The 16237-nt window shown below is 55.7% G+C and overlaps 1 protein-coding gene across 9 annotated transcripts in view; it reads right to left on the minus strand.

Annotated features, from left to right (window-relative positions):
- The window catches only part of LOC137593041 (pre-B-cell leukemia transcription factor 3), a 55026-nt gene that overhangs the window by 2950 nt on the left and 35839 nt on the right, over positions 1-16237 (minus strand). For 4 of the 9 annotated variants that reach the window (XM_068311616.1, XM_068311617.1, XM_068311621.1 and 1 more), the window contains exons 3-8: positions 7846-8087; positions 6674-6864; positions 5833-5968; positions 5292-5321; positions 1519-1684; positions 388-465 (exon numbers count right to left, since the gene is read on the minus strand). In XM_068311616.1, the coding sequence (XP_068167717.1) occupies positions 388-465; positions 1519-1684; positions 5292-5321; positions 5833-5968; positions 6674-6864; positions 7846-8087 (843 nt within the window). The remainder of the gene's footprint in view (positions 1-387; positions 466-1518; positions 1685-5291; positions 5322-5832; positions 5969-6673; positions 6865-7845; positions 8088-16237) is intronic. The other 5 variants (XM_068311619.1, XM_068311620.1, XM_068311623.1 and 2 more) reach the window with 3 other exon arrangements.

Genomic DNA, 16237 nt, shown 5'->3' on the forward strand with positions numbered 1-16237 from the left:
ATACACACACACACACACACACACACACACACACACACACACACATACACACACATACACACACACACACACACACACACACACACACACACACACACACACACACACACACACACATACACACAGACACACACACACACACACACACACACACACACACACACACACACACACACACACACATAAGCAGGCAGCTACAGGGTGGAGGAAGAGGAGGATGCGGAGGACACAAATGAGAGGACGATCACATGACACAGGAGGGGCCGGCTCTATGTGCGGTTTGGTCGCCGTGGCGCCCAATCGTTCCACATCACCTACGACCAATCGGACACGGAGGAGGCAAACACGCAAACGACACGGACAGGAGGAGCGGAGGAGGAGCAGTACCGGTGAACATGTTGGATAAAAGCGTGTTTTTGCTCTCGGCGGAGTCCAGCTGGAACTCCTCGTCCTTCATCTGGAAGCCTGGGTGAGAAAAAGGGACGACGTTGAGGCGCCGCGGGTCAGGCCCCGCCCACACAGACCTGCCCACACAGCATCACATCACACACACGCCGGGTCAGACCGGGTCAAACGGGACCCCCGCTTCACGCCTGGAGCTCACACGGAGGTAAAAACGCTCTCAGCTAAATGACGCGAGGCTACCTTTAGCTGAGGCCCCGCCCCCTGGCGCAACGACACCCCGTGACATCACACCACAGGAGGCTGACAGGAAGTCAAGGGAACGAATCCCACGTGGAGACTCTGATTGTACCCCAACTGTTGTCACGTGACGCATCAGCAGACATCAGTATGCGTGAGGAGCGAGGCAGTGGCACTGAGGCACAGGCGCATGTTGATTGATTTGCAGGTGAATGTCTGGCTGAGGTACAGGCACTTGTTGGTCGATTTGCAGGGGTGTGTTGGGCTGAGGTGCAGGTGTGTTTTGTTGAGGCACAGGCGTGTGTCGGACTGAGGTGGAGACACATGTCTGGCTGAGGTGTAGGTGCGTTATCTAGCTGAGGCGCGTGTCTGGCTGAGGCACAGGTGCATTTTCGGCTGAGGTGCAGGTGACTGACTGACTGAGGCACAGACGAGTGTCTGGCTGAGGCACAGGCGTGTGTCAGACTGAGGTGCAGGCGCGTGTCTGGCTGAGGCACAGGCGTGTGTCAGACTGAGGTGCAGGCGCGTGTCTGGCTGAGGCACAGGCGCATGTTGGGCTGAGGTGCAGGTGTGTGTTTTGTTGAGGCACAGGCGTGTGTCGGAGTGGGGTGAAGGTGAATGTTTTGTTGAGGCACGGGCGGGTGTCAGGCTGAGGCACAGGCGCCTTTCGGGCTGAGGTGCAGGTGCATGTTTTGTCGAGGGACAGGTGCATGTGGGGCTGAGGCAAAGGCACGTGTGGGGCTGAGGTGCAGGTGCATGTTTTGTCGAGGGACAGGTGCGTGTCGGGCTGAGGCACAGGCGCGTGTTGGGCTGAGGTGCAGGTGCGTGTTTTATTGAGGCACAGGCGCGTGTGGGGCAGTCTGCAGGAGGGCCTACCGGAGTTGGGCGTGGTGGGGGAGTTGGCCTGGCTGTTCTGCACCGCGGCGGCGGCGGCGTGCGCGGCGTTAACGGCGGTCTTGGCGGCGTACAGGTTGGCCTCCTCCTGAAACTTGCCGATATTTTTCTTGTAGCGGATCCGCTTGTTGCCGAACCAGTTGGACACCTGTGGGGGGAGAGCAGAGGGGGGAGGAGCAGAGGAGTCAGAGCGAGCGCTGGGATCGTTTCAGGATGTCACGTCTGGGTCCATCAACCTACCCCCCAGCACCCCCGGTCCCCCCCCCGCCCCTGAGGTGACGCCCGCCGGGTCCCCCGGCTAATTGAGCCGTAATCAGGAGCCGCCGGCGCCGAACGCTCTGACGCGTCTCCTGCCGGGACCAGAACACCGGGGGCTCCCATTCCCCCCCGTCTAGAGTCTAGAACCCATCTACAGGGGGGAGTCACCCCCCCACAGCGGGGGTGTCAGGCTCATCTCTCTGAGGGCCACAGCAGCGTGACGGCTGTCCTCAAAGGGCCAGAGGTAACTGATAAACGTTACAGCTGCACAGAAATATAGTATTTATCTATTTATTAATTATCTATTTATTTTTAGACGCTCCGACCTTTGACCCTCAAACAAACCAACAAACAAACTCTTTGTTTGTTACTTATCTATTTATTTTTAGACGGTCTGACCTTTGACCCTCTCGCGGGCCACATTACATGATGTGGAGGGCCCCATTCGGCCCGCGGGCCTTGAGTTTGACTCATGTGCTCTACAGCCTGGCTGACCCCACCCACAAACACGTGTGACATCACGACCACGTGTCCGTCAGACGCGCTGACGACAATAACGTAATAAAAACACGTCTGATAAACATTTGAATGAAAATACAGATTTAAAAATCAGCCTGACTTAAAATCAGAGAGGATTCCACTTTAAATATGTTAATGGGGTGTTTTAGTTCAGTTCAACCACAGAAACTCATGTATTGTTAATCCAGCGGTCCCCAACCTTTAACCAAAAAACAATAAAAGTCGACCAGCATTAACCTGTTTTATTCTAAATCTAATAATAAAGGTCAATCCAGTTTGTATAAACTTTATTAGCAGCGTCTCGTAACGTTTGTTTCTTGTTGGTTCTGCTGCTAGCTTTCAGTTTAGCGCTAATGTATTCTGTGTTAGCGGCTGGAGCGGCCCCTTTAAGAAGGTGGTCATGTGACTGAGGCAAGCGTCTGCACAAGATACCGACTGACCCACGGGCCAGGACCGGTCCACGAGCCGGGGGTTGGGGACCGCTGGTTTAAAACATCAACATCAGAAACACATTTAATTGTATTTACTGCTCATTAACATAAACACATTGTGTTCATCGATGATATCATCACCTCATGTAGCCAACAGTAACACAGTGTGTGTGTGTGTGTGTGTGTGTGTGTGTGTGTGTGTGTGTGTGTGTGTGTGTGTGTTCAGATGCTGAGAAACATCTAAAGTGGGTGGGAACGGAACGATGCCATCCGTCAGGTGGGGGCTGTAAGGGGCGGGGCTGTGAGGGCTGGGGCTGTGAGGGGCGGGGCTGTGAGGGGCGGGGCTGAGTGCAGGTGGAATAATAATGAGGTGCTGGTTATTTCTAATGCTTCTATAAATTAGAGGCTCTTGTCGCGGCGCTGCGCCCCCTCACCCCCCCAGGCTGGACCAGCCAAAGAGCAGCTGCCCCTAATGATGCTTTATTTAATTTCCACCCATGTGCTTAAATTTTAATATCCCAGCAGCCCTTGCTGCGGCGGCATGAGAGCAGCCAGTGGACTTGCAGGACATCAGATCATTTCTAGCCACCGTCGCTGGGCTCTAAATCTTTAATATCCAGCCAATTAAAATTAATGAGCGTTCAGGTGCGCCCCCCCCCACCCCACCCCCCACAGTTGGCGGCGTTTCCTTGACACCAATTGTTTGATGGGTTTACCTGGAGGTTAAACTAACAAGCAGGTTTAATTGGAAGCAATGAAAGCGCCGCCATCATCCTTTTTACTTAACCCGCTTATGGAGGCCCCGGAAAACACACACACACACACACACACACACACACACACACACACACACACACACACACATATACACACACACACACACACACACACACACACACACACAAACACACACACACAAATATACACACACACACACACACAGGTGGCTGATGGGGCCCTGACCTCTGACCCCGGTGGAGTCCTGCTCTGTGTTCAGCTGCATATCGAACGCCGCAGCGAAGCCGATCTGCAGAACTAATTCCCTTCTATCTGATGGGGGAGTGCGAGGGGGGGGGGTTTCGATTGACTCCTGTGTGTGTGAGGGGGGGGGCCGGGCGCTGTGATTGAATTACCTGACATCAGCAGCCTCGGAGGCGGGGATCGTATAATGACCACGGCGAGCGCTCGCTAGCACACGATAGCGCCGCCGCCCCCCGGTGGGGGGGGGGGCGTTAATAATTCAAACTTCTCCCCATTCCAGGTCCGCATTTATCATGATCCGTGTGTGATCCTCTATCTGAGGTCACAACCCCCCCACCTTAAACACATGGGGGGCGCTAGCTGTGATAGCATCAATTATACACGCTCATTAATATTCCATCAAACTGAAATATTGACGAGACCAATGGAGGCGGAGCCAACACGGCCGACCGTCCAATCCGGCATCAGTTGTGGTGTTTCCCACTCAGACGGCGTTCCCACTCGGATGTGAGCGTCGTAACCCCTCCCTGCTGGAGGAGGCGGGGCGTCTGGGTGGTGATGAATAGAGCGCGGCCCCCCCAGCGTTAACGACGGACGGTTTTTACTTAATGAACTGCAGCATCAACAAAGACCCAAAACGGATTTTGGATGCGGGTGAAAAACGAGCGGGGGGGGGGGAGTCGAGCCCCCGGCGGCGGCGAGCCGTTAGAAGGGCCGGGCGATGACGGATCACACACTCAGAGCGCACTCGGCTTCCTGTCCGGCCCCCGACTCAGTTACTCACTTAAAATGAGCCAAAGCTCTGAGAAGAAGTCAATAAGGACGTCTATGCCCCCCCCCCTCCAACACCCCCCATCAAAGAGCACGCCGCTAATGGAGCCTGAGATGAAGCTCCAGCAAAGTTTTAAAAGCCCTGAAATGTCCACACACTCGTTTGTCCCGGGGGGAACGGAGCGGGGTCTGCAGGGGGGCCATGGGGGGGCCCACAGAGGGGGGAGTGTAGACCACACCCATCTGAGTGTTTACACAACACGATGATGTCATCACGCAAGTAAACACACTGACCAGCTGTTTGTTTGGTTTACGTTTTTCCTGTTGTCTGGGGCAACGGAGTGAAGCATTGTGGGAGTTTGAGAAGCGAACGAGGACCTTTGGGGAGACACGGCATCACAGGGCGGGGTCAGAGGCAGGGTCAGGGGCGGGGCCAGTCGTTAAACTACTGACGCCTCTACAAGAAACAGCAAATCAGAAGTAACAAAAGCCGAAGGTCATGTGACACGTCATGTGACACGTCTGTACACACAGCATGGTGAAAACAGGTATGATCAAACGTGTGTGTGCGTGTGTGTGTGATCTCATCCGCCGCTGAACCTGCTGGTGTTAGCATTAGCACTGAGGTGTGTGTGTGGTGGGACCTGTCGGTGTTAGCATTAGCATTAGCACTGAGGTGTGTGGGTGTGGGGTGGGACCTGTTGGTGTTAGCATTAGCATTAGCACTGAGGTGTGACAGTGAGGCTAACACACACAGAAACAGACATGAGTGGATCAGGAGGAGTCAGGACATACCTGTGACACTGTGATGGTGCTTCCCACCCCCTGAAGGCAAAAAAGAATGGGCTTTTACAGGATCTGACTCTACACTCAATAACACCCCCCACTCAATAACCCCCCCACACACATAAACACACATTATTGTATAGATTCATGTCTGTGTCTCCTGAGGACAACCAGAGAACAATAGCATCACAGTCACAGGTTACACTGCTCTGGTGTGGGGGGGTCAGCGTGAGCTGGGGGGTTAATTAGCAATGGGGATTAGCAGATGCTAACGGCTAGCTGTCCGGTTTAGTCCGGTGTGTTCAGCCCTGCTCCTCTAACAGTCAGGGAGGGGGGAGGTGTGTTCTGGAGTCTGACCTGAGGAGCACATGTGTTGGATGGGACTGGGGGGGTAAAGTGACAGGGGACCCCCCTACCCCTCCCCTCCCTGTGGCCCTGCTCTGACTGAAGCATCATTAGGCAGCCACAGTGTCAAGGTTAGCTAAGGACATAGCATCTCAGTGGTGCCCCCCCGCCCCCCTGATATCAGCTGTGTGAGAGCCCCACCCACCTGGGACACGGTGATGCTGCACTTCTTGGCCAGCTCCTCCTTGGCCTCCTCGCTGGGGTAGGGGTTGGACAGGTGGGAGTAGAAATACTCGTTCAGGATCTCCGTCGCCTGTTTGCTGAAGTTCCTCCGTTTCCGCCTGGGGGGGGCAGAACCAGAGCCGATTAGAGCACCAGCATTAAGGCTGCAGACTGCACACACACACACGGTGAATATAATGAGGGCCCCCCCACCCCGCTGCACACACACGCACACGTCGCCGGGTTAATGCCGTGTGTTGGTGTGCAGCCTCCAGTCCGAGCGTGTAATGTGTGGAGTTTAGCGTTGGGGGGTGGATGAATGGGGGGGGGCACATCTCGCTGCATTATAGAAATCACAGCACGCCCAGTTGAGCATCGTTCCTGAAGTGCCACAGCCCCCGGGGATGCCGGGGAAACAAGCAAACTAACTAGCCCCGACCCCCCCAGCCCCACCAACCCCCCCCCAAGGGCACGACTTATCATGTTGTTCAGCATTTGCTTATTTTGCTTGTTTGCGGCGCCTCAGCGATGTGCTTCCACCCGGCTGGTTTGGTCCCCCCCAGAACCGGACTGCTAAGGATGAGAGGATCCACAGCACCTGCTGATGACCCCCACCCGTCCATTACTGCCCCCCCCCCCCACTCCATTGGATCTTAACCGCAGGTGTGTGAGCGTGATGCGTCCCGGCGGCGTGAAGGAAAGTTAGGATGAAACACACTTGGAGTAAAAATGACCTCACGGGTGTATGTGGGTCACACGGCAGCACACACACACGTGTTCACACACACACACGTGTTCACACACACACACACACACACACTGACCTGGCGTCGAGGAATCTGGAGCGCAGGATCATGACGGCCTCACAGGTGCTCTGCTTCAGCTGCATCTGGATGGAGCTGAACTTGCGGTGGATGATGCCCACCATGCGCTCGATCTCCTTGGGGGAGATGGGCCGCGTGCGCGACTGCTCCCTCAGCAGGTTCATCACGTGGGTGGTGAACTCGTTGCACGCCTGCAGGGGACAAACAGGGGGCGGGGCCGCGTTAGTCTGGCGCTCACGAGCGTTAGCTTCTGCTCCGACGGAACGGCAAACGTTTGTGGAAACGGGACAGAGATGTGGAGCTGCAGCATCCCCACGTCACCATGGAGACGCAAACATTCTAATGGTGCATTATTATTTAGGGTAATTTAAACATTTGTGAACCCCCCCATTCTGATATTAAACCACCTTCTATCTGTATCACCTTTAAAACACTCTGATAGGCTGTTTAAAGCACTTTGTGTCTCATGGAAGTCTGAGACTCACTGAACGTAGAACACTTCCTGACGCCGTCAGCCAATAGGATGAGAGTACAGTATCACATGACTGTCTACTAAAAATCCGCGATGAGGTGAAGTCATGCGTGTGGATGCGTGAATGCATTCATTACTGTATTTCTAACCTTCTGACTGATGTTCTGTCCGGTTCTCATTAGCTAATGAGCGCTAACACACACACACACACACACACACACACACACACACACACACACACACACACACGCGCGCGCGCGAGCCTTCGGAGCTAAAAGCCTCTGTGAGGTGAGGTCATGTGATGGGGGGGTATTTTTCTCCGTTACCTCATTGGTTCATACGTGATTAATGAGAGCTGCTCTCTCATTGGTCGACGTTCAGCTCGTTACTGTGAGTTCATTGGTTCACTATTTACATTTAGATAATTAAAACCTGGAACACCTTAAGAAAGATGCATTTACTCCAGGAGGAGTGTTGTTGCCCCCCCCCCCCACTAAATTAGTCTCATTTACCTCCGCCGCCTGCTGAGGCATCACATACATCTACCCATAATGCACTGCTGCTCGACGGCGGGCTCAAAGAGTGAGGTCAAGGAGCCGATCGCGTGTTCGTGTAATGCAGACGCAGTGCTCATGCCAGGTGAACGCAAGGGGCGGAGCTCCAGTGGTGGGCGGAGCTCCGTCCTGCCACAGCCCCTCACCTGCTCGTACTTCTCCAGCTCGGTGTGGTAGATCTGTCTGATCTGGGTCAGCTTGGCCCGGTAGTCCGAGTGTTCGATGGAGTTGTCGCCGGCCCCCCCGGAGGCGGCCGCGGCAGCGGCGGCTGCCGCAGACCCGCCCCCTTTCTCCGGCCCGGCCACACCCTCCGCCAGCAGCATGTTGTCCAAACGCATGAGCTGGGGGTCCGGGGGGTCCTCCTCCTGGGCACCGCGGATGCTGAGACCTGCAGCACACAGAGGGGGTGGGGGTTGGTGAGGTGGGGGGGTCAGATACACTCAGACATCATCCTCATCATCAAGTGAAGCAGATCAAGCAGGCGGGGGCAGCCTGAGCGCGACGTTCCCCCGCAGGTATGAACCGGTGTGTGTGTGTGTTGTTCCCGTCGCCCCTGACGACGCCTGCTCTCCTCTATTTACACGCCGGCGCCCCACCCGGGGGGGGGCGCGCGGCGCTGACATGACAGCAACATCCATAAAGTGACAAATGCTCGACGGTGAAGTGGCACTTGTGCTCCGAGAGAGGATGCTAAACAGAAAAGTAGACCTCCAGGAGGCGCCGCCGCGCTGACACACTGCATGCTGGGAACTCCAGCGACGAGTGACGGCCGCCTTCAGTCTCAGCCCGCGATTGTTTTACCGTCACCGCTCTGGAGAAGTAATAAAATCTAAATCCAGCGCCGTCAAACCGATGTAAAGTAGGCACAGCAGAACACACAGACACACAGACACACAGACACACAGACACACACACAGACACACAGACACACACACACACACAGAAAACACTGTGGGTCAGAATGAACACAACCAGCTGTAATAAGTGGATAAATGAGCCTCGATGGCCGTAAACACTGATTGGCTGCTCCAGTGCTGTGATGAGAGTCGTTTCATTCAATAACCCCCCCCCCCAATGATACCCCCCCACAATCCAGGGATTGTCAGCAGCTCATTACGGCTTCATTAACACACAGCCCGCCTCTGGATTCCACATGAGAAGATTAGTGGCGGCCAGTGGGGGAGCAATGGCCCTCTGACCGCCTGACCCCCCCCCAACCTGTCCACAGGAGGAAACACTCTGGTAGAGAACATGAGTCAGGCCCGGGGGCCAAACGTGGCCCTCCACGTCATTTAATGTGGCCTGTGAGAGCATTGGAGGTCAGAGTGTCTAAAATAAATGGGTCAAAAGTGTGCTTTGACCAAAACTACATTTCCCACAATGCAGTAGTTCAGCCCATTTTGAACAGACAAAATTAAAAGGATTTATGTTAGAACAGAGAAACAAACAAACATGTTTTTTCTGTCTAACTGTAATGTTTGGAACTAGAATCTAATAAATTCAGTTATTTAATAGTTACATTTATTAGTTACATTAAGGAGTAGTTACATTTAGTTACGTTTATTAGTTACATTTAGTTACATTTATTAGTTACATTTAGTTACGTTTATTAGTTACATTTAGTTACATTTATTAGTTACATTTAGTTACGTTTATTAGTTACATTTAGTTACGTTTATTAGTTACATTTAGTTACGTTTATTAGTTACATTTAGTTACATTTATTAGTTACATCTGGTCCTTTGAGGACAGCCGTGATGCTGATGATGTGGCTCTAAGTGAAGATGAGTACACACACACACACATACACACACACACACACACACACCGGTGACAGTATAACCTGTCAAAGGGGCGTCAGCCCCCCCGTTTTAACAGCCCTGTCTCCTTCTGGGGGGCTGCTGTGACTGGGTGTAATGGTGTGAGAGGAGTGGATGGATGTGTCTATTTGCTGAGACGTCGACATGTTGGACGCGGCGGGGCCAAGCCATCCATGTGGGCAATGTGCCCCCGCTCCAGTGACCCCCCCAGCTCACATCTGCCCCCCCCCACCCCCAACCCCCTCGGTTCTGGACGGTTCCTGCAGAACCCATCTGCCCCCCCCAGCTGGAGCTCCTGGTTGCGGGTATGAACTCGGCTCAGCGCTCTCCTTTGTGCTGCTGGGGGGCGGGGGGCGCGGCGTGTTTTTCATGTCAGGTATATTAAATATAACTCTGGGACACGGAGCACATTTCCACATCAGAACCCCCCCCGTCACGTTCACTTCACCCCGTCTGCGTCTGGGGGGGGCAGGGGGGTCGGGGGGGTTTACAGGGCTTTTGAGCTAAATGGGCATAAATCACTGGTTTCATTCAAACTAAATAATCACAGGCCATAAACAGCCCCCGCCCCCCCCCTCGCTGTATATTACCTGGAGTCCCCGTGTGCAATAACGGGCCGCGGCGCCGCTGGGGGGGGTAATGCTGTTTGGTCCGCTGACACGCCGAGTGGGCCTGACGTTTTTATCATACGTGTCCGTTTCTATTTGAGGAATCAGCAGCTTAAAAACGATTACCGGGGGGGTGGGGGCTGGGGGGGCGGGGAGGGGCTGGGGGGGGCGCTGCAGGAGTCCATCGGGGGTGTTTACGCCGCCGCAACCGGGCATCCATAACACGCGTGTTTGGAGCACGCTAAGACCTGATCCAATCAGGAAACAATGAGGACAGGTGTGTGTGTGTGTCACCCCCCCACCCCCCCACAAAGATAATATCTTTAATTTGCCGAGTGGTTGACGAATCAGACGCTCACACCTGATCCGGTGTGTCTGACGATACGGGGATTAAAACTAGTTCTGTTTAATCCACCTGCAGTCAGAGTGGGATTATGGGGGGGGTGTGCAGGGGGGGGTCACCTTGGAGCAGCCGGCGCTCCACGCAGGGACTCCCCTTCATTATCAGGACGGTTTAATGAGGGGACAGGAGGAATGATGTGGACGCGTCGCCGTGACGACGTCAATCTGCCTCGTGTGTCATTCATAACGCCGGTGGGGGGGGGGCAGGAAGCCATTGCTTCAGTCCCTCCGGTGTGACGGCTATCAGTCGGGGGGGGGGGGGGTGCTCGTTTCATTTGTTACAGGTTCTATCAGATCCCAGGAAGTCACAAATCTGACAAATAAAGACTCTCATGCACCCCCCCTCCCCCAGCTCTCACTGCCCCCCCCCCGCTCTCACTGCATCCCCATTTTCTCACAGCCCCCGCCCCCCAGCTCCCAGTTTAGAGTCATTTCCGGTGCTGAGCTGTCGTCTCGTACATCATTGCCTGCTTGAAGGCCTGACAGCGATCTGGACCCCCCCGCCCCCCCCTCTTTCATTCTGTGGCTCCTCTGACCTTTGGCCGCTGCTTGTTTACTCTCATCACTGAAGTGTGAGCAGGAGAGCCATAAAGCAGAGCCCCGCTGGTTAATGTGGCCCCCTGAAGGGGGGGCAGGGGGGTCGGGTTGAAAGCCTTATTCTGCTGCCCCGCTGAGGGGGGGGGGGTGTCGCTGATAGCCTCATTTTGCTGTCCCGCCCACGCCATCCGACTGCCGGTGAGCTAAGGCGGAGCTCAGCGAATCAACAGCGAGCTTCAGGTGTGATTATGGGGGGGTCAGAGGTCAAACGGGACGTGTTTAGTTCCTGGTTCAGTCAGGAGCAGATACTGCTCTCTACCTTTGTCAGTAGGAACCGACCAATCAGCTTCATCCTCTGTTCAGCTGCAGGTCTGAGATCACATCCTTCTAGTCACATGATCCTGTCTGATGCTGTGATTGGCTGTCGATGAAGACCTCCTGTTATCTTCTGTTGGTGGTTTCTACATGTGATGCTGTTGTCTGGGGTGGGGGGGGGTCCTGAGGTCTTCATCACACCAGCTGGAGAGCATCATGAGACCCCTGGAGGCACATATCCCATGATGCTCCTGTCCTGTGGCGTTGGTGTTCAAAGCTGTGGCTCTCCTCAGACCCCCCCCCCCTGAGGTCCAGCAGGTCTGGTTCCTGAGGTTCCTCCTCTCCTCTCCTCCTCCCCCTCCCTCTAACTGCATTGATCCTCAAAGGTCTCCTGAAGAGAACTGATCGAAACAGAATTTATTTCCTGTCAATACCTGCAAAGGTCGTCTCTCTGAAGGGGCGACAGGAGGAGGAGGAGGAGGAGGAGGAGGAAGAGGAGGAGGAGGAAGAGGAGGAGGAGGAAGAGGAGGAGGAGGAGGAGGAAGAGGAGGAAGAGGAGGAGGAGGAGGAGGAGGAAGGAGAAACCGGTCTGACTCCAGACCGACTCCTTTGACTCCAGACTGTCTGCGTTGCCGTGGCGACTGCTGGATCATGGACCCTCGGCGATGGATCGCATTACGATCGGAAATGTTTTGTTCTGTCCAATCAGACGTGAGGATGGTGTTTCATGGCGGTTCTTGACTGCGTCTATAAAGTTGGCCGACGCCCACAGAGAACCTGAGATGACACCTGCACGAACTGCAGTTAGCACGCCCTTAGCACGCCCTTAGCACCCCCTTAGCACGCCCTTAGCACGCCCTTAGCACGCCCTTAACACGCCCTTAGTACGCCTTTAGCACGCTCTTAGCACGCCCTTAGCACATTAATGCACGTTAACTAGTCCCACTGTTAATGGCAGGTCACCACACCTGAGAACTAAACACCTGACACCTGTTTGTGTTTTGTTCTGTGGTAGAAATAGTAGCTAGAGTTAGGAGACTGAGACACAGGTGACTGAGGTACAGGTGAGTCACAGAGGACTGAGACACAGGTGACTGAGCCACAGGTGACTGAGGCACAGGTGAGTCACAGAGGACTGAGACACAGGTGACTGAGCCACAGGTGACTGAGGCACAGGTGAGTCACAGAGGACTGAGACACAGGTGACTGAGCCACAGGTGACTGAGGCACAGGTGAGTCACAGAGGACTGAGACACAGGTGACTGAGACACAGGTGACTGAGCCACAGGTGACTGAGGCACAGGTGAGTCACAGAGGACTGAGACACAGGTGACTGAGACACAGGTGACTGAGCCACAGGTGACTGAGGCACAGGTGAGTCACAGAGGACTGAGACACAGGTGACTGAGACACAGGTGAGGCACAGGGGGGGCTCAGATGCAGAATGAAGGCACGGGGATCCCCGTCTGGACAGATGATGTATTTCCTGCGGCGGTGAGCGATCAGCCAATCAGCCGGGCTGACAGTGAAGCGCTGCAGCCCCTGAGTGGCGGGTCAAGACTTCCCATCATGCACCACCAGCACACTAAAGACGCGGCGAGGGGGGGCTGCTGACACAAAGAGGTTCTGGTCAGAGAAGATCTGTCAGTTCAGGTAGCCTCTGTCCCTGATGAGCAGCCCCCCCCCCACCAGGAGGAGGACGTGACAGCAGTCGACCCACGACCGGGGGGGGGGGGGACCCCAACAAACATCTTGAAGACATTTTGTCAACGCACCAAAATTAATGGCCGTCCCACGCTGACGTTTGTGGGAGGTGTCACCAACATGACAGACCGGAGGCAGAGGATGAAGGGGGGTGGGGGGGGCACTGTCAGCCCCGGCGTGACGCGTCTCCGTGTGGACGGGTGAGCGCCACTCTGGTCACCGCCCTCCCTGACCCGACACGGGCAAACAGCCAAGAGGCGCCGCGACGGCTGACCACGCCCAGCGGTGGCGGCTTCACACCACGGTCGGGGGGGTGGGGGTGGGGCAAGGGGAAGCCAAACGAGACGAGACCCGGGGGCCAGGGATCAGCACCCCGACACACCCGGCGCCACACGAGCTCGGGGCCGCTGGACGACGGGTCACCGGAGCGAACAGGAAGCAGCAGCGTGGCGTCGCGTCAGCACGCCCCTCTCCTCACGTTCATTTGATATTTCACGTACTGACGGCTGCGCCGCTGTCTCAATCTGCTGCAAAGGTAAAGCCTGATTTGTTATTCACCCCCCCAGCAAATAATGCAAATGTGGCTCTGAGAGCCACTCATGACACCCGAAGGCGACTCATCAGTCCAACGGGCGGCGCCACAGATCCTAATTAGAAGATGGAGATTACATGAAACCAGGTCACACAGCAGGTCCTGTACACACACACACACACACACACACACACACACACACACACACACACACACACACACACACACACACACACACACACACACACACACGACACGCCAAGCATGCATTATTTTAAAGGCCAGAGGTGAAGGAATAATTCTATTCAGGTTATTAATCCCATATATTTCTCTGTTTGCTCGCAGAGAAAAGATTTGAAGCTGGGAGCGTTTTGTGTGTGTGTGTGTGTGTGTGTGTGTGTGTGTGTGTGTGTGTGTGTGTGTGTGTGTGTGTGTGTGTGTGTGTGTGTGTGTGTGTGTGTGTGTGTGAACACTACATGCTCAGATAAACAAAGAAGCGGCGTTGCTAGCGTTCAGCCGTGATCCACTGCCAGAGAGATTATTGTTGCCGTGGCGATCCTGTAGGATGCTGACAGACCATCATGTAGATTTTTGCGGAGGATCCAGGAAAAGGCTGCAGCGCCCGGAGGAAGGAGCTGCTCTTTCCTTCATGGGGGGGTGGCGGAGCGGGGGCAGCGTGCTGCAGAGTGGACGCCGCCGCCCGGCGCCGGATGGAGGGGGAGGAGCTTCCAGGTCGTCCACCTGACCGGACCGGACGGCGGATCAGGACAACAGCTTGTGACAGAAACGGGACAACGGGGGGGGGGGGGGGCAGCCACACCCCCACGCCCCCCCCACATCACATCGGATCCGTCTCCACGGCGCTCGCGTTAGCATAAGAAAGGAAGGACGATCGTCCCCTCGTCTGATTGGACGGCTCCGTCGTGTTTCTGTTTGGACGCAGAACAAACAGCTCTGATTGGCTGCTGATCCCCAGCGTGGCCTGGGGGCGTGGCCATCGGCCCGGGTATCCCATCTGCCCCCCCCCACCACACATCCGACCCCCCCGCTACAGTTCCAGTGGAGCAGATACCCAACAGCTCCCATCACGTGTCAGCGAGGGAGGGGCCGTGGCGGGGGTGTGGGGGGGGCTCTCATAATTACAATAATTAACAGCTGCAGGTTTAATTGGAAAGGAAGGTATTAAGGGGCGGAGCCACGGTCAGCGAGCGCTGACACGACGCCACCGAGCCGAGGGTCCGGTGGGGGGGGCTTGTCAGGACTCAGACTGCAGGCAGATAATTAGGGGGCAGGTTAATGAGAGCGGGGGCTCCTGATGCCCTTTGGTTTCTGTTCGTGGCCAATTAATGCCTTTGTTTGTGTTTTTATTGCCCGCTTGAGCGGAACGCGTCCGGCGTTATTTACCCCCGGTCTGAGAGCGCATGACGGCGAACGTGTGAGGACGAGTGTGTGATGGTGGGGGTGTGACGGTAGAAGTGTGATGGTGGGGGTGTGACGGTAGGGGTGTGATGGTGGGGGTGTGACGGTAGGGGTGTGATGGTAGGGGTGTGACGGTAGGGTGTGATGGTAGGGGTGTGATGGTAGGGGTGTGATGGTAGGGGTGTGACGTAGGCGTGTGACAGTAGGCGTGTGATGGTAGGGGTGTGATGGTAGGGGTGTGACGGTAGGGGTGTGATGGTAGGGGTGTGATGGTAGGGGTGTGACAGTAGGCGTGTGACAGTAGGCGTGTGATGGTAGGGGTGTGATGGTAGGCGTGTGACGTAGGCGTGTGACGTAGGCGTGTGATGGTAGGGGTGTGACGGTAGGGGTGTGACGGTAGGCGTGTGACGGTAGGGGTGTGATGGTAGGCGTGTGACAGTAGGCGTGTGATGGTAGGGGTGTGATGGTAGGGGTGTGATGGTAGGGGTGTGACGGTAGGGGTGTGATGGTAGGGGTGTGATGGCAAGTGTGTGACAGTAGGCGTGTGACAGTAGGCGTGTGATGGTAGGGGTGTGATGGTAGGGGTGTGACGGTAGGGGTGTGACGGTAGGGGTGTGACGTAGGCGTGTGACAGTAGGCGTGTGATGGTAGGGGTGTGATGGTAGGGGTGTGACGGTAGGGGTGTGACGTAGGCGTGTGACATAGGCGTGTGATGGTAGGGGTGTGACGGTAGGGGTGTGACGGTAGGCGTGTGACGGTAGGGGTGTGACGGTAGGGGTGTGATGGTAGGCGTGTGACGGTAGGGGTGTGACGGTAGGCGTGTGACGGTAGGCGTGTGACGGTAGGCGTGTGACAGTAGGCGTGTGATGGTAGGGGTTGTGATGGTAGGGGTGTGACGGTAGGGGTGTGACGTAGGCGTGTGACGTAGGCGTGTGATGGTAGGCGTGTGACGGTAGGGGTGTGACGGTAGGGGTGTGACGTAGGCGTGTGACCTAGGCGTGTGATGGTAGGCGTGTGATGGTAGGGGTGTGACGGTAGGCGTGTGACGGTAGGCGTGTGACAGTAGGCGTGTGATGGTAGGGGTGTGACGGTAGGGGTGTGACGGTAGGCGTGTGACGGTAGGGGTGTGACGGTAGGCGTGTGACGGTAGGGGTGTGATGGCGAGTGTGTGACAGTAGGCGTGTGATGGTAGGCGTGTGAT

Source organism: Antennarius striatus, chromosome 3, assembly GCF_040054535.1.
Source record: "Antennarius striatus isolate MH-2024 chromosome 3, ASM4005453v1, whole genome shotgun sequence".
NCBI classification, from domain to species: domain Eukaryota; kingdom Metazoa; phylum Chordata; class Actinopteri; order Lophiiformes; family Antennariidae; genus Antennarius; species Antennarius striatus.